The sequence below is a fragment of the Eschrichtius robustus genome, chromosome 7 (assembly GCF_028021215.1).
Source record: "Eschrichtius robustus isolate mEscRob2 chromosome 7, mEscRob2.pri, whole genome shotgun sequence".
NCBI classification, from domain to species: domain Eukaryota; kingdom Metazoa; phylum Chordata; class Mammalia; order Artiodactyla; family Eschrichtiidae; genus Eschrichtius; species Eschrichtius robustus.
In genome coordinates this window covers 100,752,162-100,778,940 of record NC_090830.1, presented here as the reverse complement: position 1 = coordinate 100,778,940, position 26,779 = coordinate 100,752,162, and the positions used below count along the sequence as shown (strand labels likewise).

Sequence of the window (26,779 nt, the reverse complement as noted above, 5' to 3'; positions counted from 1 at the left end):
GTCTTTAGTATCTTTCTACCTTCCTTCTGGGACTCTCTACATGCCCAGTACTAAGAGTCTAAGCCTGAGGTGACTCATTTAGTGGACTCCAGCTTTTGACAGTTCATGTCCTGTTTGGTTTTTTGTTTGTTTTTTTTTTTTTTGAAACTTAACTTCTGAATCCAGTTGTTCAAAAACTACAAAACTTTGTGGTTTTTATTTTCCTCCACAGAAACACTCTGGCACCCGTAACAAGAGTTTTTGGAGGAGAGGTTAATCCAGAAAAGAGAAGGAATATAAGCACAGATCATCTGTAAGTTGGGACCCACCTAAACTTAAGTTTCTACAGCACCTTTTACTTTCTTTCATCTTGTTACTTATTACCACTACACCGTACACACACACACACACACACACACACACACACACACACACACCATAATCTGACCATAATGGATTATCTGCCATATTCTAGACAATATTATGCGAACAAGCTTCTTGCATGCCAGTCTCTCTGCCTGCACTGCCATTTCCCCTCCTCTTAAGCCTCAGGTCAACCTCTATGATTCTTCTCACCCCAGCTCAAACATGCCGTTCTTTATGAAACCTTCCCTATGGGGCGCAATCACTATTTTGACTGTTGTCTACACAGCTCTCTTCTATACAAGAGTTACCTCTTCTATAATACTTTGTCTACCTTTCACATTAGACTATAATTACCTGAGGAATGGAACTACATCTTATTCACCTCTGCACTAACAAAATGTTGTAGAATGTCTAACATGTAGCAAGCCCTCAATAAATGTTTGCTTCTTTGTTCATCTGAGGAAATCAGTGACAACTCACTTAAGAGATACAATACTAGTGTCTACTTCACTCTCGGGTCTTCTGAAGTCTTATCAGAGTACAAAGATCACTAAATTAAAGATAAAAAAGCAACATCCCACAAGCCAATAAGGCAGAGAGAATCTTTCATTTTTTTAGTGAATATCTGAAAGCCCACTGAACGCAGAAAACAACCTTGTTCTTATATTTTATAAATAAACTCTACAGAAATTATAACAGTAAATTAGCATACATAACTTTAGATTAAAATTTTTTCCATTGCATAATTTATACATATCACATAGGAAAAATAAAAGCCAGGTAGAAACATAACACATTTTATACACAATTTGTTTTTTTAATTAGAAAATGGTCAATATTTTGGGAAGGAAAAAATGGTCAAGAGCAAAAATGTTAAGATATTTTCTTCACATTTTTCTTTCCTTCTTTTTTTTTCTACTTTACACCTCTACTCACAAAGTCAAAAGAAAAAATGAAAGGTTAAAGATAAGGTCAGCTAGCTGAATCAAGAGGCAATCCTTACATCCCTGCCCCAGACAAGAGAAGCCACCCAATTCAACAATTTTAGTTAACTTATTTATTTTATATGCAGTTAGAGAATATGCTAATAGCTTTTTCAATCAATTGACCTAGAGACACAGAATAAAATTATGTCTACTCTAGAAGCATCCCTCCATGGAAGATGGCAGTAATGCTTTAGCAGAAGCTCTGTGTGAATTACACTTCAAGTTACCACATGGTTATGGGCCCAAAGATGGGCTAGATGCCAAGTCATTTAAAGCAGATCAAGTAACATGAATCTGTGCCAACATTGTTTTACCTCATCACTACACTTTCTAAATGACCTAACAATGCTCTCAATCAGACTTCTTGAACTAACTGTTTTAGGAATACAATTCTGTTAAAATATATCTTTAACTCTACCTCATTCTAACAAGGAAATAACTTTCACTCAATAGTTATTTTAGAAGATATTTGCAAGCATACAAACAAGAAAACATACTTACAGATTGTATATCTTGTAATGGTTTTTATGCTTTGAATCCAAAAACCTTAAAACAAAACAAACAAACAAAAAGCCACCATTAACAAAAATGAGCTAACATTTGAAATTACATTACTACTATTGAGAAAAACCAAAAGACAGATTCTATTTTTCCTAATCTCAAATACCATTTAAGAAAAATAAATAAATAAACTCCAATAAATATTCTATCCATGGGTTTAAACTAGTAATCAGGTCTTTCTTAAGTAATTATTACATTACACAGATTTATACAATCTGAAGTAAAGCCATAGCTCTTCATAAAATGAATATTTTCATAATCTTCTCTCTTCAGCCTAACATAATGAGATTGAGTATTAAGAAATAACTTCTTTAAAAAGCAGCATTAGCATTTAGCTCAAGTTCACCTCGCTTATACAGTTTTGTGAGAAATAGTTACATGCAATCAAGAAATCTTAAAAATAACCCTGGAAATTCAGCCATCATTTTCTTTCAAACTAAAAACTTTTGATATTTGAAAGATGCAAGTAATAACTATTAGCTCTGTACAAAGTTTATTAAGTATTTTCACATACATAGTCTCATTTGATGCTCACAAACATCTGAGAGGTAGAGAGATGAAGGAAGTAGGTATCAAAGAAATTACAGGACTTGCCCAAGGTCATACAGCTATTACGTCAAAAGACCAAAGACCTCTCCCCTCAACAATTAGTTAAGAAACTAAACAACAACAACAATTACAGCCAACACTTACTACATGCCAGGCACTATTTTAAATACTTTATGCATACAAATTTGTTTAATTCTGTAAGGTAGGTAATAGAGGGGTTAGAAAAGTATAAGGCTGAGGAAATAGAATAAATAGAAGAACAAATGGAAAACAGAAGAGAAGATTTTAAAAGATCTAAAGTCTAGGAGATTCAACATATGAATAGGCATCCCAGAGAAAACAACAGAACACACAGGAGAAGAAATCCAAGATATAATTCAAGAACAGTACCCAAAACTGAAGCCCATGAATTTCCAAACTGAAAGGGTATAATGAGTATTCAGCAATATTAAAACAGACCCAAATAAAGGCATATATATCTCACTGAAATTTCTGAATGCTGAAGACATAAACATAAGATCCTAGCTGCCTGAAAGGAAACATGTTTCATAAAATGAATCTGGAATCTGAATAACATCATCCTTTTTAATGGCAACACCAGCAGCTAGAAAACAACTGGGCAAAACCTTCTGACTTAAAATTATTCCCAGCCTAGAATTCCATACCAAGATAGACTATAAAACAAGTGTGAATATATAATAAAGGCATTTTAAAATAAGCAAAGTCTCAAATAATTTTGCTTTCCACATATTCTCTCTCAGGAAGTTACTACAAGACGTGTTCCACCAAAACAAGGGTGGGAAACCGTGAAAGAAGATGACAAGTTCCAGAAACTGAAGAATCCAACGCATGAGAAGAAAAAAGGAGAATCCCCAGAATGAATAGTGAAGGGACATCTTGATTAGACAGTCATACAGCAAGCCTAGAGAACGACTAATCCAGATTAGGGCAGACCAGAAGGTTCCTGGAGAAGATGAAATTGATATAATAAAAAATGTGCTCAAACATATACAGAGATTTATACAACTAGGGGTAAGTTTAGGGACGAATTAAAGTTAAGAATGTAGCAACTAAACGAGAGAGAGAGAGAGAAAGAGAGAGAAAGAGAGGGAGAAAAAAGGAGGGAAGAAGGGATGGAGAGAGGGAGAACTGTAAATCCAGGGAAAACAAAATGTGTAGGAAAAACCAGTTATAATATACTATATTGCTTAACTATGAATGACATTTATCTAGTCATAATGACATAAAAACCCAATATTGATATAACCAAAATTACAATATACTACTGGAAGAATGGGAGAATGAAAATATGTGGTTGGGTTAAGAGGGAAAAAAAGAGTCCAAAAACTTGAATGTGAAAAATTATGTTACACAGTAATACAAGCAGTACTTACAACTTTATCACTAACTGATATGTCATACTACAGTTGTTGAAGATATCAAAATATTATTTACAATCAACACTGCAAAAATTAACATAGTCATTAGACCTGCCAACAGATTTGATTTAAATGTGTTAATAACTATTATTATATAGATGTTTTAAAATATTTTATAACAATTATAATCAAAACTAATATAATAGGCACATTTATAATCCTATGAATTTTATTTTATGGATTTAAAATCATTTTAAGAAAAGGTTCATAAGCTTCACCAGACTGTCAAAAAGGTACATGGCCTAAGATTAAGAACTCTTGCCACAGGGCATAGGGAAACAAAGGAAAATAACTACTTTTTTTTTGTTGTGGCAGTAGTTGTTAATAAACCCTATAGAACTATTTGATTTTAGTATTTCATGTGTACAACTTTTTTAAAGTAAATATTTAAGGTACGTGTAACTTTTTATAATTCTTTGCTTTAACCCACTACTTCAACCAACCCAGGAAGCACTGATTCTGCTACAAAGACTTCTATAAATATATTACAGGAAAAAGTGGTTTGTTACAGACCCTTTCACTCCTGTCTGTTCTACCCTCTTTATCTTCTATATTGCCGTACCTTTTTCTCAATTTTTACTTTTGGATTTTTCTTTAAATTGAGGTAAAAATTTACATACAGTGAAATAGACAGATCTTAGGTGTACAATTCTATAAGTTTTGTAACAACCACTCCAATCAAAATATAGAACACTTCTACCACCCCAGAAAATTCCTTCATGCCCATTTTCAGTCAAGCCCCACCAAGCTCTCAGGTAGCTACTACTATTACCATATATTAGTTTGGCCTTGTTCTTTAATTTCATGTAAATGTAATCATGTAATATGCATTCTTTTTAAACTGATTTCCTTCACTTAATGTTTTTCCAATTTACCCATGTTGTTACATGTATGGATAGTTCATTCTTTTTATTCTATTATTCCACTGCATGAACATAACACCATTTGTTTATCCATTCTCCTTTGATGGATATCTGGGATGTTTACAGTTTGGGGTTATTATGAATAAAGTGCATAAACATTCTCGTGCAAGTCTTTTGGGGGACATATGCTTTCATTTCCTTTAGTAAAGAACAGCTAGGAGTAGAACTGCTGGGTCACAGAGGAGATAGGGTGGGTGCATATTTAACTCTATAAGAAACTACTGAACAGTTTTCAAAAGCGGCTATGCCATTCCACAGTCCTACCAACATTCTAAGAGTTCCAGTTGCCCCACAGTCTCATCAATATTTGGTGCTGTCAGCTTCTTAAAATTCTAGTCCTTCATTTGTTTATTAGCCATTTTTACACTTTCTTTTTTGAAATGTCTGTTTAAGTCACTGGCTCATTTCTTCCCCCAACTGGATTATTTGTCTTTTTTATTATTGATTTATAGGAGTCTTTTATATATTCTAGGTATAAGTCCTTTGTCAGATATTTGCTCCTTGTGTACGACTTGCCTGTTCATTTCCTTAATATTGTGCTTTGATAATCAACAAATTTAAATTTTGATAAAATCCAATACATCAAATTTTTCTTTTGTTTAGAACTTTGCATCATCTCTGAGAAATCTTTCCCTACACATAAAGAATTCATAAAGATATTCTCTATGTTTTGTTCTAGAAGCTTTATACATACTTTTAGACTTTTCTCAGTTTCTATTTTAATTTGGTTGGAAATTTAGGTAAATATTAAGGGTAATTAGAATAACCAAAACATAGACAAATGATTTGAAGGACAGTGATCATAAAATTTAATAAACAACAACTCATTGCTACCTGCCATATCTTCCACCATAGGTTTCTTCTGAGAGAAAATGAATAAGCAAAAAATGATCTACAAAATACAATTTTCTCACGGAAAACCTACAATGTAAATGTGAGCAGAAGGGGGAAAAAAGGTATTTTGGAGGATTAACAGTTCATTTTTAGTTCATTCTGAGTCTGGTAACTTTATGTTTTGAATCCAAATACATAAACCAATACTATATTAATAGGTATGTACACATCCTATTGCCCATCTCCAAGGAATACTATTCACATGTGGCAGCCCTTCATACACTTAAACTGGAGTCTAAAGGATTGACAGGACACATACCAAAATGATCACAGTGGTTATCCTGGGTTTTCAGGGAGAGATGGAGGCTTTCATGATTTACTTTCAACACTTCTACAATTTTGTTGTTAAAACATAAGCACATACTACTTTCAAAAGAAAAAAGTTTTCTGTCCTAATGTATTTTCCCAAAAAAGTAAGAACTGATGAAGTTATATCACACTATGTTTTACCTCCAAAAAGTGGGCTTCATTAAAAGTCTAGGTTCTTTTAAACAGTATTTTTTAGAGTTTACATAAAATTAATATTTTCATACACTATTTTTAAAGTAGAAAAAACAAGGATCAAAGCTTTTTTTTAATGTGATAACAGTCCTCCTTGAGAAATAATTAGTTTTAATGATTCATGCAATTCCTATTTATAAAGACTCATGAGGTTTTTCTTAATTATATTTTCATTCATAGTGAGCCTGTCCTGAGGATGTTAAAAAAAAAAAAATTATTGGCACACACTGTATGCCAAAATCACAAATCTAACATCAGTGAGAAACGATGTCAACAAAACAGAAACAATTCATTAAAATGCTGGTAATGTGTTATCTCTTTAAATCCCTCCTAGAGGCTCCAGCCATGGAAAGCCTATCCTTCAATTTCATCAGGACACTTCTTATGTTACTTTAGCTAGGTGTCTACAATGTATATTCAAAGCCAACTTTTATCCTCTTTTAACTTTCAAGTATTATTTATTATGGGCACAACTGCTAAGAATTTCTGCTTCCCAATCTTTTATTTTTCTACATTCCATTCAGGAAGTACTAAAGGCTTCCTAAATAAACAGCCTCATTTGATGTCTTATAACACACATTTAAAAATAAAATCACTTCACTTCTAGAAAAGAAAAGTATCTATTAGGGTAACCTTTCATTAAATTAAATATCCCACAAAATAATACTGATTGACCTAGTAAAATGGAAATACATTAGAGATGGTAAATAGGTGTCAAACTAGTAGTGGCTTGTTGAGGGGCAATGTTAAGGCTATTAAAACAGGTTGGAGACTGGGAAAGAATATCTGCCATTAGTGAGGGAGAGAGAATAAAATAAAAATTTTCACTTTGCCATTTCTAGAGAACATCAATACAAATTTATGGGTAAAATTCAGTAAAAAGCAAAATTTGAACGTTATAAATTATTATACAGTAGCAAAGTTATTGTAACCAGATTAAAGTTCTATTATGAATAGGCCTTAAATAACTTTGTTCTAAAAATCTTTTTTTTATACTGGCATTCAATATAAAGGGGCCATCTCTTAAAATTTTTCTTACAGGAGCATGTATATACTTTTGACCATTAAAGAGTATCTGGTACAGGAGATTTCCTCTTGTAAATAACTGTAAAACTGGGCAAAATGTATGAGGCACTAAACAAAAGGTAGCATAGGCTTATGATCCTTAGGGAAAAAGAAACATGAGGTTACCCCGTGGCTGCCTTGTTTTCAGGTTGGAGACTCTTTTCTGACACAGCAGAAGGAAGTAGAACAAATGGAACAAAGGTTTCACTGAGGTATACAGGCAGAGATTGGAGTTCTGGGTGGTAAAGCAGCTAGAGTTTGTGGAAGAGGGTAGCAGAAGAAGGAGGATGAACAGACAGAGGGACTTCGAAGTGTATATGGAAATTCACCTCAGGGCCTTGGCCATGGGTTGGGCTGCATATGTGCAGAATCTGGAAGCATAATGGAGATGACACCAGAGATAGCACAGCTCTAGGAGAAGGAGTTCTGGTCCAGCCAGAGTGGAGAGACCTCATTGAGGGACTCACGTATTCAGCTGAGAACCCAGAAAGGCCACACGTTAGGAGTAAGGACCATGCCCTGAACAAAAAACAAAACTAAAATAGGCCTGCCTTAACAAAGAAAACCAAGCTTGATAATACAAGAAGATTAACCATTAATTTAAATGCCTGACAAAATGAAACTCAGCACCCTTAAATTAACATTCAGACTCCCTACAATGTATCACCCACAACATTCATCATACAATTAAAACTTATTAGACATGCAAAGCAGGAAAACATGACCTATGACCAAGAAAAAAAAAAAGCAGTCAGTGGAAACCAACACCAAGACAAACCACATGTTAGAATTAGCAGACACGGACTTTGAAGCAGCTATTATAAATATATATGGGAATGTAAAGGAAAATGATTATAGCAAATGAAAAGACAAATCTCAGCAAAGACACAGAGACTATAAAAGACAGAAATTCTGGGTCTCAAAAGTACAGTATCTGAAAAGAAAAAGATCTCCTTGCATGGTCTTAACGGAAGACTGGGGACTGCAGAAGAAAGATGTGGCAGATTGTATTTTCTAAGAATGACTACATCTCCCAGCCCACATGCTCTTCAAACAACATAACCTTAACACTGTTCCCATCAAGTGATGGGGTCTATGGTCCCTCCCCCTTGAACTTGGGCACACCTTTGTGACTGCCTCAACCAACACAGTATGGGCAGAAGTGACATAAAGCTATTTCTAAGGCTAGGTCATAAAAATGCCATGCACTTCTACCCATGCACTTCATTCTTAACAAGCTGCCATGCTATGAGGAAGCCCAAACTAGCCTACATGGAATGGCCAAGTATAGGGGTTCTGGCCAACAGCCCAACTAAAGACCCAGATAAAGACAGCATTTACCAGACATGTGAGTGAAAACACCTTCAGATGATTCAGCCCCCAACCTGCCAACTCATCTCCAGTCACTGAGTCTTCCCAACTAAGGCCCCAGACACTGGAGCAGAAACAAGCCATCTCCACCATGCCTTGTCTGAATTCCTGACTCACTTGATCTGTGAGTATAAAATAAATAAATGTTCTATGCTATTTATGTTTAGAGGTGGTTTGTTATGCATAAATATTAGCTGGAAAATAAAGATATGAATTTGACCACAGATTAGTAGTAATTATCTAACCTGAAGAATAGAAGAAAGAAACTGAAAAAATTTTTTAAAGACATCACAGCCGGAAATTTCCCACCCATGGTGTAAAACATTAACTTAGAGATACTAGAAGCTCAATAAACTTCAAGTAAGACAAATATAAAAGAACCACACTATGCATATCATGATCAAAACCACTGAAAACCAAAGACAAAAGGAAAAAAACAAAAGGAGTCAAAGAAAAAGACACATTATATATAGGAGAATACCAGTCTGAGTAATGGCTGACTTCTCATCAGATCTAATGAAGTGCTGAAAAGCAAAAAAAAAAAAAAAAAAGCCATCCCAGAAGTCTATATCCAGCAAAATGCCCTTCAAAAACAATCAACAGAAGCTGAGAGGATCTGTCGCCAGCAGACTTGCCCACAGGCTGAAGGGAACTAATTCCAGATGAAAAGTGAGTCTACAGAAAGAAACAAAAAGCATCAGAAATGGTAAATATAGGAATAAATATAAAAGGACATCTTTTTCTTCTCTTGATTCCACTGAAAGACAACTGACTGTTTAAAGCAAATAAAATAACACTGTATTATGGGGTTTATTACATACATAGATATAAAATCATACCAAAAATATTGAGGCAAGCAGAGTTTTACTGTTGTAGGGTTCTTATATTTTAATGGGAACTGTAATAAGCTAAGAATGTGTTCTATAATACCTAGAACAAACTCTAAATATATATATATTTATACATACAAATAAAAAGTCAATAGAAGAATTTAAATTGAATACCTGAAAATATTCTATTAACCCCAAAGAGGACAGAAAAAGAGGAATGGAGAGAATGAGAGTGAAATAGGAATGAACAACTAAACACAAGTAGAAAGATGTTAGTCTTAAATAAAACATATTAATCATTATATTAAATATAAATGGACTAAACACTCCAATTAAGCAAGGTGGTGATTGGAGATTTCCTTGGTGGCTCATTGTTAAGAATCCGCCTGCCAGTGCAGGGGACACGGGTTTGATCCCTGGTCCGGGAAGAACCCACATGACGCAGAGAAACTAAGCCCGTGCACCACAACAACTGAGCCTGCGCTCTAGAGCCCGTGAGCCACAACTACTGAGCCCGCGAGCCACAGCTACTGAAGCCCATGCACCTAGAGCCCATGCTCCGCAACAACAGAAGCCACCGCAATGAGAAGCCCGCACACTGCAACAAAGAGCAGCCCCCACTCGCTGCAACTAGAGAAAGCCTGCACGCAGCAACAAAGACCCAACTCAGCCAAAAAAAAAAAAAGTCAGTGATTACAAAGCAAGTTAAAAACTGACCTTCATAATATTTCTTCATGAAATATAGTACATATAAATGTTTACATATACTTGCTACACAATTTGTCACACTCTACAAATTAATATACTATGCAATGTTCAACTCTGAAGAAGCAAGACAAGATTACATAAATCAAATGCAAAACTCAATCCAGATGCTCTATACATTAACACCATGCTACTGAACTCATTCCAATAGAGGAGAAAGAATCTAGGTTGCAAGATAAGCTTTATACTGACTCTTAGAAGGCATAAGAAACTCAGTTGTTACTTTGGTGAAGTTACTGGTGGTCCAGAGTCTGATCCTCTACCTTTCAGGGTTAGACTTGATCCTGTCAGCATATTGAGTGGTGTTTTTTTCCCCCCCAGGGACAAATTAAAACCCATATCATATGACTGATGTATAAATATCATAATGATCATAATGGCAATATACTAATTTATTGAAAAATCCAACTGCCATAAGAACTAAATTACTCATATCTTTATGACCATATCTCACCATAGGCAGACCTGAGAACTGAAATCAGAATGTTGCTGAATAAATGTGGAATCAAACAAGAGAAGTTAGTTAAATGAAGCAATTTTTAATAGACTAAGATATTCTGATGTTTCCATCTCCACAAAAGAAATGGTTTTGCCAAAAATATCTAAAGTTCATTGGCTAAGGCTTCCTTTCTCTTGGCAGTGCTTTTTCCACGTTTCAGTAGCTAACCAATCCTTCTTTTCACCGAAAGGCTTTATGTTGACAAACTAAATATATTCCACTGCATTAAATTGAAGTCTTACTGTAAGGCCTGAGAGTCATTCTGTTTTTTAAAGGTGAACTGGTATATTTCTGCTTGGTGCCAGTACTTACTGATATTAAAGTCTATATTATTAGAGCTGGGAACTGATAAAAATTCATCCAACAAATATTTATTGAACACCTGCAATGTGACAAGCACTACTGTGGATACACTGGTAACAAAACTCCAAGTAGGAACAACCACAATCGTAATAACAATTGCTTCTAGCAGCTTGAGAAAAACCCATCAGCAAACCCCCTTTCAAGGTATCCCATTCAGAAAATAGCCTAAGAACACTAGATTGCTCTTACTAATCCAGAAATAGGCTAAAAAGAAAAATAATTACTTATTTGCTACATTTTTCTGTAGGCGAGTCACTATTTGGTAACCATTTTTAATTCATCTGCTGTATCCATGTTGAATCAACATTTGCCCTTAGAACCCTAATATACCTACAGTTGCTACTGCTCCTACTAAAACATGAAATTGGATTGTTGTTTTTCTTTTTAACACATAAATTATATCTGCCTTAATCCCATTAACACAGGCAAACTGCAAATATTCTAGTTCTTGACTATTTTCTTCTAGTCATCTTCAGGTTGTCAGAATTAAAATCAGTCATATATCCGACACAAGGAAAGTAAGTATCTTGTTGAAAATGTACTTTTCACTCCTGCCTGCACAGTAGTACTTTCTCCTACATTATCTCAAGTTAAATAGAAGAGCAAAAATAAGAGCTTTATATTATATTCAGGTGAAAGATAGTAATCCCCAGAACTAAAGAAAATCTATTCTATCTAAAGAGGTATAAAATTAGATGGAAAAGAAATAAACAGTGTAGTAAGTAACCTATAACCCACTGAAAAAAATTCAGAAGGCTATTAAAAATATTATGAATAAGAAACCGCCAAACATTTCTCTGAAGTTGTATCGTTTTGTGCTTTTACATGGATGAGAGTTCCAGTTGACCTACATCCTTGCCTACCCATTAGCCCTTTAAGTATTAGCCATCCCAGTAAATATGAAATAGGATCTCACTGCGTTTTAATTTTCATTTTCCTGATGATTTTGAATTTCTCATATGCTTATTGATCATTTATAAATCTTCTTTTAAAAAGTTTCTGTTCAGATCTTTTGCCCTTTATGGGGTTGTCCTCTTATGAATTTGTAACAGCATCTTTATACTGTGTTGAATTCAAGTCCTCTGTCAGATATATGCACTGAAAATATTCCTCCCAGACTGTGGCTGCTTTTTTATTCACTAATGGCGTCTTTCAAAAAATAGAAGTATTTAATGTTGATGAAGTTCACTTTGTCAATTTTTTCTTATATGGTTAATTTTGTATGTACTAAGAAATCTTTGACTAAACAAAAAGTCACAAAGATTTTCTTCTTTGGTGTTTTTATCTAGAAGTTTTATAGTTTTACATTTTCTTTTATGTTTCCATCTATAATCCATTTTAAGTTAATTTATGTGTACAGGCATACCTCAGAGACATTTTTGAGTTTGGTTCTGGACGACTACAATAAAGCAGATATAGCAACAAAGCAAATCACATGAAATTTCTGGTATCCCAGTGCATATATAAAAGTTATGTTTGCACTATACTATAGTCTATTAAGTGTGCAATAACAGCATTATGTCTAAAAAAACAATGTACCTACCTTAACTTAAAAATACCTTATTGCTAAAAAATGCTAAACATCACTTGACAACTCAGGGCTGCCATAAACCTTCAATTTGCAAAAAAAAAATGCAGTATTTGTGAAGTGCAATAAAGTGAAGCATAACAAAATGAGGTATGCCTGTATGATGAGAAAGGCTCATTTTACTTTTCATACTGACTTACAGTTGTTCCAGCTTCATTTGTTAATAAGCCTTTGTCAATTAATGTATATGTGAGTTTTTCTGGAATCTCTATTTTGTTCCATTGATCTATATTATATGACCCAGCAATTCTACTCATAGGTAGCCAACAGAAATGAAAATACATGTCCACAAAAGTCTTGTCCATGAATACTCATAGCAGCTTTGTTCATAATAGACCCAAACTGAAAACAACCCGAATGTCCATCACAGGGGAATGGATAAATAAATTATATCATATCCATAAAATGGAATACCACTCAGCAATAAAAAGAACCAAATTACTAATAACAGCAACAACAGGGATGAATTTCAAAACTATTATGCTAAAAGAAAGAAGCCAGACACAAAACGGTACATACTATATGACTACATTTATATAAAATTCTAGAACAGGCAAAACTTATCTACAGTGAGAGAAGACAAATTTAGAGATTACCTGGAACCAGGGCTGGGGACTGATTGCAAAGGGGCATTAAGAAACTTTTTATGGTAATAGAAATGTTCTACATCTTGATTGTGGTGATGTTTACATGGGCGTATATATGTCAAAACTCAATGAAGTGTACACTTAAAAAAGGTACATGTTGCATATAAATTATACCTTAAAAAATTGGTTTTTAAGACTAATATGATTATAAGCATCAATTTGTAAAATGCAACCCACCTCAAAAAATCTCAAATTTATTTTGATTAATAGCAGACATAGCAATAGAAGGAGCACATCATCTTGAGGAATTAGAACTTTTTAGAATGAAAAGCAAAATGGCACTGTCTAGAATAGTAGTCCAATAGAACTTTCCACAATGATGGAAATGTTCTACATCTGTGCTGTCCAACACAGTAGACACTAGCCACGTGTAGCTACTGAGCACTTGAAATGTGACTGGTGCAAAGGAAAATGAATGAGTAAACTTATTTTTAATTAATGTTAATTTAATCATAATTAGCTACATGTGGCTAGTGGCTACCATATTGGATAGCATAAGTCTAAAAGATGTATCTATGAAAAAATCCACTGGAATACAATGCACATGCTTCTTAGAAAGGAAACAGAAATGGGTATATTCTTGGGATAGAGAATAAAATTGAAACAGAAGAAAGATACAGTAATAACTGGGGACTTCACAACTGTCAAAATATCCACTGAAAAAGATATTTTCAACTATATGCAATTTTCTAACAAATTCTTGATTTTTTTAATTAATTTTCTTTTATCAGTAGACTAATAAAATAAAGAAGGGAACTACAATTTGGACATATTTCTAACCAAGAATGAGGAACAAGTTTGAGTGGAAATGCCAGGAAGCAGGGAGAAAGTGTTCATATAATTTTAGAATTTACGTCAGACAAGGAAGGAAATACTGGCATAGTTAGATATGATACAGATCAGTAAAACGGATTTCAAAAGCTTCATTTAAATAACAGGCTATGAATTCATAACTCAATATCTAAAAGGAAAGACCATAGAGAGGCTTTAAAAACTAAAATTCTGTATAAACAATTACAAATGACTCTAGTTTAAAAAAGACAAAAGAGGAAAAACAGAAATTATCTAAAACCAATAAACATAGCTGCAGAGAATTTACCCACAACGTTATTTTAAAAATAAACAAACAAATAAATACATATCTCCAGAAAAAAGGAGGGAAATAGTTATAGATGAATATAAAAGAGTAGCATATATAAAGGAACATAAAAATGGTAAAGACAAAAGAAAAGGCTTGGAGTGTGGGGCAATGTTTAGACTAAAAGAAGAACAATAAGTAAGGTAGAATTCCGTGAGTTAGACAGCTGTATAATGCTAGAGGTAGAAAAAAAGCAGGAACTCCTAAATCTCCTTTTCACTTCTATCTTCTCTGTCCAAGAGAATATTGCTCTGATTCAATAACTCAAGACTGATGGGTGCATGATATTTCTCTGGATTAAAAGCATTTTTTATTTGCAATTTAAGCAAGGCTATCTCTTAAAGAACATTTCTTAACAAACAGCTATCAACAAAAATCTCTGATATTCCATGATTATACATATTAGTAGAGCAGACAGTTAACAATAAATAATTCAAAACAGAAATAATCCACCAAGCTCTTTATCACTGCTTCATCTGAATCTTGTAGTTGTAAAATTCAAATGGCAAGAGTGGCATAGCATTATAAAAATGGTCTGAAGAAATGGTATCACTAATTTGTTAATTTTCAAAGAGTTCATAAAAATCATTACGAAAAATAATAATAATAGGGTAGTATACACAAACAAACCAAGGAAAAATTTGTTAAGACCAATAAAGATCACCAAGTTGTTTAACCTCGAAAAGAAATGCAATCAAAAATCAAATTACAACAAATAGTAAAAAGTTTTCAGTTTGATAATATTCAGTTCACCAAGATTGTGAGAGGGGAAAGACTCACACATGTTGGTGAGAATATAAAATGATACCATTTTTTAGTTTAAACCATGGACCCACTGGACCCACTGCAAAGAATTTACCTTAAGGATTATAAGTACTTGCAAAAGGACACCAAGATAAATGTGTGAAGCTTTTCATTAGAGCACTATTTTCAATAGCAATAACTGGAAATACCCTAAAAAATGTATCTGGGTGGGCTGTTTATTATGGTATGATCAGAAAATGGAATAAAAGACAAACCAATAAAAGAATCAATTATATCTCCACACCAATATGGAAAATTCCTAAGTATGTTAAATGAAAAAAGAATATGTAGTATGTTCTCATTTGTAATTCTTTAAGAAGTGAGTATAAGATGAAAACAATTTTTTAAAGAATATGTGAAACTTTTAATTGTAATAGGAGAAATCTGTAGGGGATATTTGCTATCTCTAGGCTGCTGAGCATCCAAAACCATTCCATTTTGGAGACTTTCAAGAGATGAGAAGCAAATACGCCCTTCCCCATCTTTCTCGCATCACATGTACAAGGTCTAAGATCAGTTAGGTCCTCGTGTTCTGAACACTGAATCCCAGGTAGTGAGAGCAAGGTGCGGAGGAGTCAGAGATTATTCAGAGAGATCTCCAGAGGAACTTAAAGTTTATGAGCACAGTCACCAATATCCAGTCATGGTGGCAGTATCTGGGACAGCAAATATCCAAGCAGCAATGTCCTCAGTATAGGATACTCTTATTATAACCTCTTGACTATGCCCTGCTTCTCTTAGCTTCTGAAAATCTTCAAAGCTTGGTTCTCTAGCTATGAGCTATCTAATATTTTTCAAAAAACTGTCTTCTAATTAAGCTAATTAGAGTTACTTTTTGTCATGTGCAACCAAGAACCCTGACTTCTTTCTTTTATTTTCCTATAGTTTAGTTATTTTTTTTTTTAATGAGGGTTGGTGAAATCATACACATACTTTTTTGTGTGCTCCCTTTAATATTTGAACTTTACTGTAATTTCTTATCTAGCACTGCGGGCAACAGTGAGACAGGCAGGAGAATAAACAATCTATTTAAAAGAAAACATCACAGCATTTTTTTTAAAGGAGGGAGGGTAAGTTCTCTCAAAGAACTTGAATATTACTTAGGGAAACATTCAGCATGACTGCCCCTCCCACTTCCTCCTCTCTCCTCCCAAGGATTTCATGCCCACAATTGGCTCATTGCCTTATAAGTTTGATACAATGGAAAGGCGGAAAAAAGCAAGAAAACAGCACTTTCCAAAGGGAAATGGGAAAATTTAACTGTGGATACTTGGAAAGTTGAGAATAAGAACTTAGACAAGAGCAGAGAGGTAATACCCTCAAAACTTAAAAAATCTAGAATTCAAATCTTTCTAATTTCTATACCTTATTTCAAATAATTTCAGATATATATAAAATCTGAATTCATTAAAGACAGTTGTGAGAATAAACACTGTCTTATTTTTTAAGTCTTTCCTTTCCTCAAAGAATTCCTATGAGATAGTTCTAAATAAGCTTCCAATGCGCAAAATTTTTTAAATTATTTTTGTCAAAATAAAATATAAACATATATATTCCAAAAGATATAAAAAGTTTGTAATAAAAAATTACTTGAGGGAAGATGGCAGAATAGGAAGCACTAGGAATGTATCTCCCCACCTAGACAAAAATTGTACTGGCATAATCTGTCTGATGTAACTATTTTGGAACTCTGGAGTCTATTCAAAAGCTTGCAGCTTCCAGGAGAAGGTCTGGACAGTAAATCACAATTAATTTCAATTTCCACTCTTGGTGTGGTAGCAGCTATCCACCCCTCATCCCCTCCCAGCAGGCAGCCATGGATGTATTCCTAGAGTAGCCTGATGGAGCTTGTGGGACTTGTCCTCCAAATATCAGAGATCTGTGTCTTGATCCTTGACTGCTGCTTCTGATTACGATTATGGACGTGCAGACACAGAAGCAGGCTGCCATTGCTGCAATCCCCAACAACTGAAATGGCTTCCAGGGGATTTAGAGATCCAGAGCCTATTTTTTTTTCCCTTTTCTTCTTTTGGGAGCCAGACATTTAAGAAGTTTGACATCCATGAAAAGGATGAACACTAAGTCTTTCTGTGTGAACATTAGTCTTCAACTCCTTTGGGTAAACAGCCAAAGGGGTGCATTGCTTGACTGTATGGAGTAGGTGTGGTTTTGTAAGAAACCACCAACTGTCTTCCCAAAGTAGTTGTACACAGTGTGCTGTGGAGTTTTCATATACTGCCATATTGAATAGGAAGAGAGTTTTTGTATGCTACATACTGGATAATTCTACCTATGCTAAATTCTGGAAAAGTCAAACAGAAGTTTTACAGTGGAGACTGTAAAAACATCAGTGGTTGCCAGAGGCTGGGGAGAAAGAGGGATGAATAGGCAAAGCACAGACCACTTTTAGGGCAGTAAAGCTACCCTGTATGATACTATAATAGTGGATATATATTTATAATGATAAATTTGTCCATACCCACAGACTGTACAATATCAAGAGGAAGCCCTAATGTAAACTATGGACTTCTCATGATAAAGATGTGTCAATGTAGGTTCATCAATTTTAACAAATGTACCCCTCTGGTTGGGGACATCGATAACGAGGAAGCTATGCATGAATAGCAGGGGGTATATGGGAAATCTCTGTACCTTCTGCTCAACATAGCTGCGAATGTAATATGGCTCTAAAAAATAAAGTCTATTAAAAAAAAAAAACAACACTCCACAGCTAATATGATATGCTATGGTAAAAGACAAAGTTTTTCCTCTAAAGTAAATAACAAGGCAGGAGGCCTGTTTTCGCCACTTCCATTCAAACATAGTACTGAATGTTCAAGCCAGAGTAATTAGGCAAGAAGAAGAAAAAAAGGCATCCAAATTAGAAAGAAAGAAGTAAAATTATGTTTGCAGATGACATGATCTTATATATAGAAAACTTCTTAAGATGCCACAAAAAAAATTGTTAGAATAAACAAATTCAGCAAAGTAGCAGCATACAAAATTAATATGCAAAAATCAGTTGCATTTTTATACAATAACAATGAACAATCCAAAACGGAAAATTAAGAAAACAATTCTATTTACGATAGCATCAAAAAGAATAAAATATCTAGGAATTACCTTAAGCAAGGAGGTGAAATACTTGTACACAAAAAGCTACAAAACACTGTTGAAAAAAAATTAAAGAAGACCTAAATAAACAGAAAGATATCGCATGTTCCTGGATTAGAAGACTTGATATTGTTAAGATTTCAATACCATACTATGCAATCTATAGATTAATGCAATTCCTATCAAAATCTCAACAACTATTTTCTTTTGCATGAATAGAAAATTCCATCCTAAAATTCATATGGACTCTCACAGGACCCTAAATGGCCAAAACAACCTTGAAATTGAAGAACAACGTTGTAGGACTCACAATTCCTATTTCAAAATTTACTTTGTACAAAGCTACAATGTATGGTACTGGCATAAAGACAGACATACACCAATGGAATAGAATAGAGAGCTCAGAAATAAAACCTTGTATATATGGTCAAATGATTTTTGACTAGTGTGCCAAAATTATTCAATAGAGAAAGGAGAGTCTTTTCAATAAATGGTGTTGGGAAAAGTGGATATCCACTTGCCAAAGCATTAAGTTGGACTTTTATCTTACATCATATACAAAAATTAACTCAAAATTGATCAAAGACCTAAATTAAAGACCTAAAACTATAAAACTCTTAAAAGGAAAGACAGGGGAAAAGCTCATGACATTGGATTTAGCCATGATTTCTTGGATGCAACACCAAAGACACAGGCAACAAAAAATAGATACACTGAACTGCATCAAAATTTGAAACTTTATGTATCAAAGGACAAAAGCAACATAGTAAAAAGGCAACCCATAGGATGGAAGAAAATATTTGCAAATCACATATCTAATAAAGGATTAATATCCAGAATATATAAAACTCAACAACAAAAAAACAAACCATCCAATTCATAAACAGGCAAAGGACTTAAGTAGATATAGCTCCAAAGAAGATACACAAATGGTCAATAAGCACATGAAAAGATGCTCAACATCATTTATCATTAAGGAAATGCAAATCAAAACCACAATGAGATACCACTTTACACCCATTAGGATGGCTATCATCCAGAAAAACCAACCAAACAAACAAAAAAAAACCCAGAAAGCCCAGAAAATATCAGTGTTGGCAACGAGGATGTGGAGAAATTGGAACATCTGTACATTGCTGGTAGGAATGTAAAATGATACAGCCACAGTAGAAAACAATATGATAGTTCCTCGAAAAAGTAAGCATGGAATGACCATTTGACCCAGCAATTCCACTTCTGGGTGTACAGCTAAACAAATTCAAAGCAGAGACTTGGACACGTACTGGTACACCCATGTTCATACCAACATTATCTACAATAGTCAAAAGGTGGAAGCAACCCAAGTGTCCATCAACAGATGAATGGATAAACAGATTGTGGTATATACATACAATGACACATACCACAATATGGGTTAACCTTAAAGACATTACACTAAGTGAAATGAGTCACAAAAAGATAAATATTAAATGACTCCACTTATGTAATAAGGTACCTAGAATGGTCAAACATATAGAAACGGAAAATAGAACAGTGGTTTCCAGGGGCTGGGAGTAGGGGGAATGGGGAGTTACTGTCTAAAGAGTACAACATTTCAGTATGGAATGATAAAATAGTTTTAGAGATGGATAGTGGTGATAGCTGCACAAGGATGTGAATATACTTAATGTTACTGAAACTGTACACTTAAAAATGGTTAAAATGAAGTTACCTTATATATATTATACCACAATAAAAAAAACTTACTCATCTCCATCTCTTTTCATCCTCAAACCCATATTTTCCCCCCCAAAGCAACTACCCTAAAGTACTAGAATTCCTTTTCCTGGTATTTAATTCAGCATTTCTATATAATATACATAATAATGCTTCTTGTAGATTTATCAATTACCTACATATTTTCTGCCATGTTAGAGGAGGCTTAAAAAACCAGTAGTACCCCCAACACAAATATTTCACTTCTCTTAATCCCCTTCAAATGGCAACATCACAATTTTGGGTTAAATAAACCAACAGATATTAAATTTAAATTGCTTCCTGTTTCTAACTCACCTAATTTCCTAAGAATCTATTATATTTTCTCCCAAATATTTCAATATCCACCTATAATTTATTTCCCTGAAGCCCTCTGTCCTACTGCTCTAATCACTACTGGTTGCTCTTCAGCTTTGTGGCACCGTTGTCACCCTGGGACTTTCCTTTGTTATTTCTGAGTTGTATTCCCTGTTTATCGAAACCCTTTTCTTTTCTTTCATGGTTTATTTCCCTGTTTTGCTAGGGCACATCTTCTAGTAATCTCTTAAGATATGTTACAAGGACAAATTTTTTTTAGTCCTTGAGTGTCTTTTTTTTCCTACTCTTGCACTTGATTGATGGTTTAGCTAGATACGGAATTCTAGGCTGACTGCAGAACATTTGAAGTGCTGTTCCTCCATCTTCTATCTTTAATTCTACTGCTGAGAAGTTAGATGCCACTGATATTCCTAATCCTTTCTAAATGATCCTGTAAGCTTTTGAGAAATTCTCATTATTCTTGGTATTTTTAATTTCAAAATAATTTGCCTGGTATTGGCCTGTTTTCATTTATTGTGCTTGGCACTATATAGGTCTTTTCAATCTGGAGACTCAAATCCTAAAGAAATGTCTGGTATAATACCAGAAACGATTTTCTTTGATGATTTCCCACACTGTGTGGGGACCAACACTGTATTAGGCCAAACAAAGGATATCAACAAGCTGGATGAGCCCAAGAGTTTCCAGTTTTTGCCCTCTGATATACAGGATTCTATGGTTATTAAGGAAATCAGCTTTGGAATCTGACAGACCTGGACTCAATCCTCAGCCTCAGTTCTTACCAGCTGTGGCACTTGGGGAAGTTAGCTTCTTTTAAACCATCCATGAAATGGGGATCGGTTTACTGTAGCAATTTAATAAGATGACACATGTAAACTGCTTATACAACAGTAACACATGTATACAATAAATGTAAATAAATGTTACCTATTATTAAAATATCAAAAATTGAATTGGTGCAGATAATTTAATCATTGTCAAATCCTTCATGGCTCCACTATTTGTAAAGAATAAGACTAACAAAAGAAATGGGAGGCAGCAAATGGGGACAGGGTTTTCTTCTGGGGTGATAAAAAATGTTTTGGAACTTGACAGAAGTGGTGGTTACAAAACATTGTGAGGGTACTAAATGTAAGTGAATTGTATACTTTAAAGTGGTTAATTTTATGTTATAGGATTTACACCTCAATAAAAAAAAGGAAGCAGGAAACAGAGAGGCAATATGAGGGAAGAAGTCGAAAGCTGTTGGAAAGGGAGAGGGAATTGATATCCTTTCCTCTAAATCATTTTGAAGCTTTCCTCTAAATAATCTCTTTTCAACTCTTTTTAACTGAATAACCAATAATGGTAATGTTGAGATGACAAACACCTCCTTTTTTATTGAAAATCAACATACAATTAAGGTTGATTGAGAGATCAGCATGTGATTAAGAGAAGAATATTTGAAAATTTTCTTCGGGAAGAAAACGTATAAAACAGGAAAGGGGAAGATGGACTTTTGAATCTATAATACAGCTGCTTATATATGGGTAAAAAAGCTGATAGTATCCCAGACAATGAATAAAGGCTTTTTTCAAAAATCACTATATATCAGGAGACTGAGCTCTAAGCATTTCCTCATAATAAATACAGAAATCTTCCCACATCTAAAATCTTTCCAATAAAAGAGGAGGAAGTAAATTATTTCCTACTGACAAACTAGAGGAAAATATTGTTATATACATCTTTTTTCATTTTCAACATTTCCCAAATTGTGCTCCATGGAACACTATTAGCACTAGAGAGATGCTATTTACTATACTACAAAATAAAAGAGAGAGAGAAGGGGGAAAGGAGGGAGAGGAAGAGAAATGGAAAGAAAAGAAAAAATAAGGAAAGCAACATATTAAAATTTCATTCTTGGGAGATTTACAATGAGTAATAGCACATTAAAGGTTCTGCAGTAAGAAAGCCAGTTCACCTCTATTAAACCTAAACTTTCCTGATTTATTAGGTACAGAACAGTTCTCAAGCTATGTCGGTTAAACATATGAAGCATCAATTTGTTAAAGATTGCCTAGATTTACACCAGATAACATGTAAATTAGATAACTTCAATATTAGCCTGAGGGATAAGATTAATACACACACACACACACACACACACACACACACACACACACACGCAAAAGATTAATATACATATCAAAGAATAATCAATCACCTGAATAAAACATTGTTTCATATTACCAGCTGGTCACAGAAAGAGTTTAGTGGCAAGAAAAAAAGGGGAGAGAAGGCAGTATTAAGAAGAAAAAAAAATCTGGGAAGAGCTAGTTCTTCAACTTCCCTTCTATGAAATCACCCTGTCCTGCCCTGTCAATTCTGATCGCTTATTAAAGAAAACATTTGCAGTTAAGATAGTAAAAAATTTCAACTTGGATCACTTTTTCACCTCTCTCTTTTTATTTTTTACATTAAATTCCTGATCCCAGGAGGTAACCTCGAAAGGAGAAGTTAAATATTTGTCACAGAAGTATTACTTTGAGTACCTCAAGTATAAAATCTCACGTTACTATAATAAACCATATCCCTAAACGGTTAAATAATTTAAGCATGAAGATATTTGTAATTTGATATTATTTTACTCAAAGCAATGACGTACAGCAACAACCAAGTCTGAATTCTGTACAATATTTCCTGCTTGGGGGGAAAATCATAGGAAAAATATGGAATTAGAGAAGAAAAGGTAATTTTAAATATTCTTTAGACATCCCAATGTCTAAATCCCAATGTTTTCTTTTTGTTAACAGGAAAGATGTAAGAAAATAAAGACTTTTTTCACTGAGATGTTATCATCTTTGAACCAAAAAGGAATCATTACTGATTAGTACTAGTGTCTCCAATATAGTGTAAGCCATTCAAGGAAATCAATTATTTAGCTACTAGAGACAGTCATTTCCATGGAGAGGTTAATCCTAACACACAATCTACTTAGGAATTATTTATTTTCATTTTACTTCATAGGAAAAACTACATCTTCCTTCCTGGTCACTGTTCATCCTTTCTCATAAACTAAGGGGGGCGGGTAACTGAGGCCAACAAAGCCTTACTGGCCATTTATCCACCAATCCAAAACAAACAAACAAAAACAAAACAAGCACAGCATAGCTATTATATTCAGTTGATAATTTTTCATTTTTATGTGCTATTACCATTATCACTGGGGTGACAAGATCAGTTGGCTAAAGTACCCACTGGCTAAAAAACAATCCATACACATAAAACTTTTTCAAGAGTGACATTTGAAAAAGTCAAAAGCTAGATAAAATAAACTTTAAAGAAGATAGAATAAACTTCAACCTTTGTTCCTGATTACAAGCTAAATGTGTGAATCTTAATTCAGAGGCATAAAGGCAGAGGTTATGAAGTCAGATGACAGATCAAAATACTTCCCAGCACAGTAGTTGCTTGATGACGTTATTACAACCTAAGATCCGATAATCATATGTATAGAACCAGAAACTGGACTTTATCAGTAACCTGAAACATGATCAATCAGTCTCAGTAAATTCAGTCAAAAGAGACTAATTCACATTCAGAAGAGAATAATGTAAAAATTAGCACACCAGATTAATTTATCACAAGGATATCCTTACAGAGATCAGAAAACGTGTCCTCTGCTCAGAGTACTCATACTCCTTTTCAGTATTAAGTATTAATCTGACTTGGTTGAATACAGAATTATAGTAATGTGAAGTAGACAGACTTCAGAGATGTTTCATCTAGGCCATAAAGAGGCCTGATAAACATTCCTGCACCATAGCAGCAAACACATGTTTGATGACTGCACTGCTCATTTCCCAGATTCCCCATCTCTTGAGTCAAACTTTACTTCTCTTTTTCTTTTTTCTATCATTCACTGCATTTTCTGTAGATGGGTATTATCACTGACTAAGCCATATCAAGCTGTTGCTTCCATGGATCTGCAATATTAAACATTCTTCCACTGTGTCCTGCCCAACTATGAGAAGGCAAATTCATTTCCTATTTTCAAGTTCTTAAATAGTTCCTCTGACAGCCTCATGTACCATCTATAACTGTAACAGAAACTACAAAGAACTCTGGGAGTTTTTTGTAGATACTGAAATTTAATTCTGAACACAACATTACAAAAATCCAATTGGATACAACTCAATACTGCAAAAATGTAAATATACTCTGGCTCAAAGCAACTTGATAAAAATTAACCACTTAGTAAAACAACTATGGCTAGCTCATGTAAGAGTACAGATAGTCTTATATACTAAGACAACTATTTAAAAAGGATTCTACATCTGCAAAAAGCTTTACAAAGTGTTTTCCTGCGCATTATAACATTTAATTCTCATAACCACCAAATATTTAAATTGAAAGTCTCCAAAAAAGATACTTCTGAGAGTACAGGGAATAATCCAAAATTTTAACTTTTAAAAGCCAATTAAAGTTCCTGACATTTTACAGTTAATTTATTTATACACATATTTTTTGCTCTGAAATTAGAAAACATATTGACTATTTACACAGCAGACAAAAATTCCTTCTCTCATAAAATATATTATGTACCCTTAGGTCATAAATGTATTTAAAATTATTTAAATGAGCCTTGAGAACTACTGTTCAGAACTGAATGATAATTACACTTAGAAAATTATGCAAAATTGTAAAGCAAACACTTAGGCTTTGGTATGCCCAGCAACTCCTTTCTAGATCCCCTGTACCAAATACTTCTTCAAGTCCTTGGTACACTTATGCCCCATTATAAACTGCTCTATGTAAAGTTACATGGTACCAGGTACCTACACCTTAGCATAAATAAATTTAAGTGAATAAATCCACTCAGGATTTTAAGGATAATACCCAATTGTGAAATAAAAGACAAAAATCATACTGTAATGGAATCCAGACATTAAACTGGTGAGGGGCATTTTATGGAGTCCATGAAATCATATCACATACACCTGATTATGTAAAAGGTCAGTTCTTATCAAATGAGTTTTATCGCATTGAGGCCGAGTAGGTACGTGAAGCAAGAAAAAAGCAGTTATAGGTCACCAACATAATAAAAATAAAGTTTACATCACAAGGTACATCTTTTTCTGTGGTTTAGAAATCTTTTCTAAATGAAAATACAACACGAATATACATCAATATTTGAAACAGAAAATCAAAGAGTTCTTACCTTACTACATCATCAATATTGTTCCTGTATACGCCTTCAAGTCTTTCTGCAGGAAACCCCATAGCAATAATGTTTGGATAAATATCTGAGTACTTAAGTTAAGGAAATATGCAACAATGCAAATTACATGTACACATTTTAAAACATTAGCTGATTGAAATACACAACAATGCAAACTACATGTACATGTTTTAAAAACATAAGCTGATTATAAAAAGAAGCTTTCCCCACTACAAGCTACGCTAATAAAAGATTGTCAAATGTATTTACTTATAAGCCATCATGTGTAATTAAGAAATACAGGTAAATACATTGACCCCAAAAAAGATCCTCAAAACAATTTTATGACAAAACAATTTTTAAATCCTTCTACTCAGTATATTTAGAATGCACCTAAGGTAAAAGGTAACTTCCATATTTACAGTCCTAAAGTATCGGGACAAAACCCAACTCAAAATAAAAACAAAACAAAAAACAGCTGTACAACTTCTCATTTTTCATGGTTGTAAAAGGTACTACAGTATAGAGAAAAGTAGATACAATTAAGAGTTAGAAAGTCAGATTTAAGAACTGGCTATGCCTCTAAACAGCTGTATAAATTGGACAACTCAACCTTTCCTATTCTACACAATAGGTTGAGAAGACCACTATGATCTCTTCTAGCCCTTGGTATTTATGACTTGATAATGCTGAACTGAGGTAGAAACTTATTCTCATTTCCAAACAAGGTAATCAATATTTAGCATGCCCATTCTATTAACTTATGTTATATACTACAGTTGCGTAAAACAAACTTCTACCTCAAAAATTTGTATCAGATTAACCATAAAAAAGCACCAATAATCTACATTTCTATGCATTTTGTCCATCATACTAGCTCTCATTTCTTGAGCTCTATCAATCCTCTCTAATCTCATGATTTTCTGACACAGAAACCAGCCAAGCTAATCTGCCTTAAGCCACTCAAGACCATCTCTAAAGCTCTATGCCCACCTACTTGGACCCATTCATCTTCCAAATACAATTCAAAATTCACCAAATCCAGTGCCCTTTTAAAGATCTTTTTTCTTTATTTCTGCTGCATTCACACTACTGAGCTTATTTCAGTACTATTTTCAATCTAA

The 26,779-nt window shown here is 33.9% G+C and overlaps 1 protein-coding gene across 1 annotated transcript in view; it reads right to left on the bottom strand.

The window, feature by feature from the left end:
• PTEN (phosphatase and tensin homolog) overlaps positions 1–26,779 on the bottom strand; it is an 88,258-nt gene that overhangs the window by 35,953 nt on the left and 25,526 nt on the right. Inside the window, exons 4-5 of the mRNA XM_068547897.1 lie at positions 25,656–25,740; positions 1,833–1,877 (exon numbers count right to left, since the gene is read on the bottom strand). Coding sequence (XP_068403998.1) covers positions 1,833–1,877; positions 25,656–25,740 — 130 coding nt within the window. The remainder of the gene's footprint in view (positions 1–1,832; positions 1,878–25,655; positions 25,741–26,779) is intronic.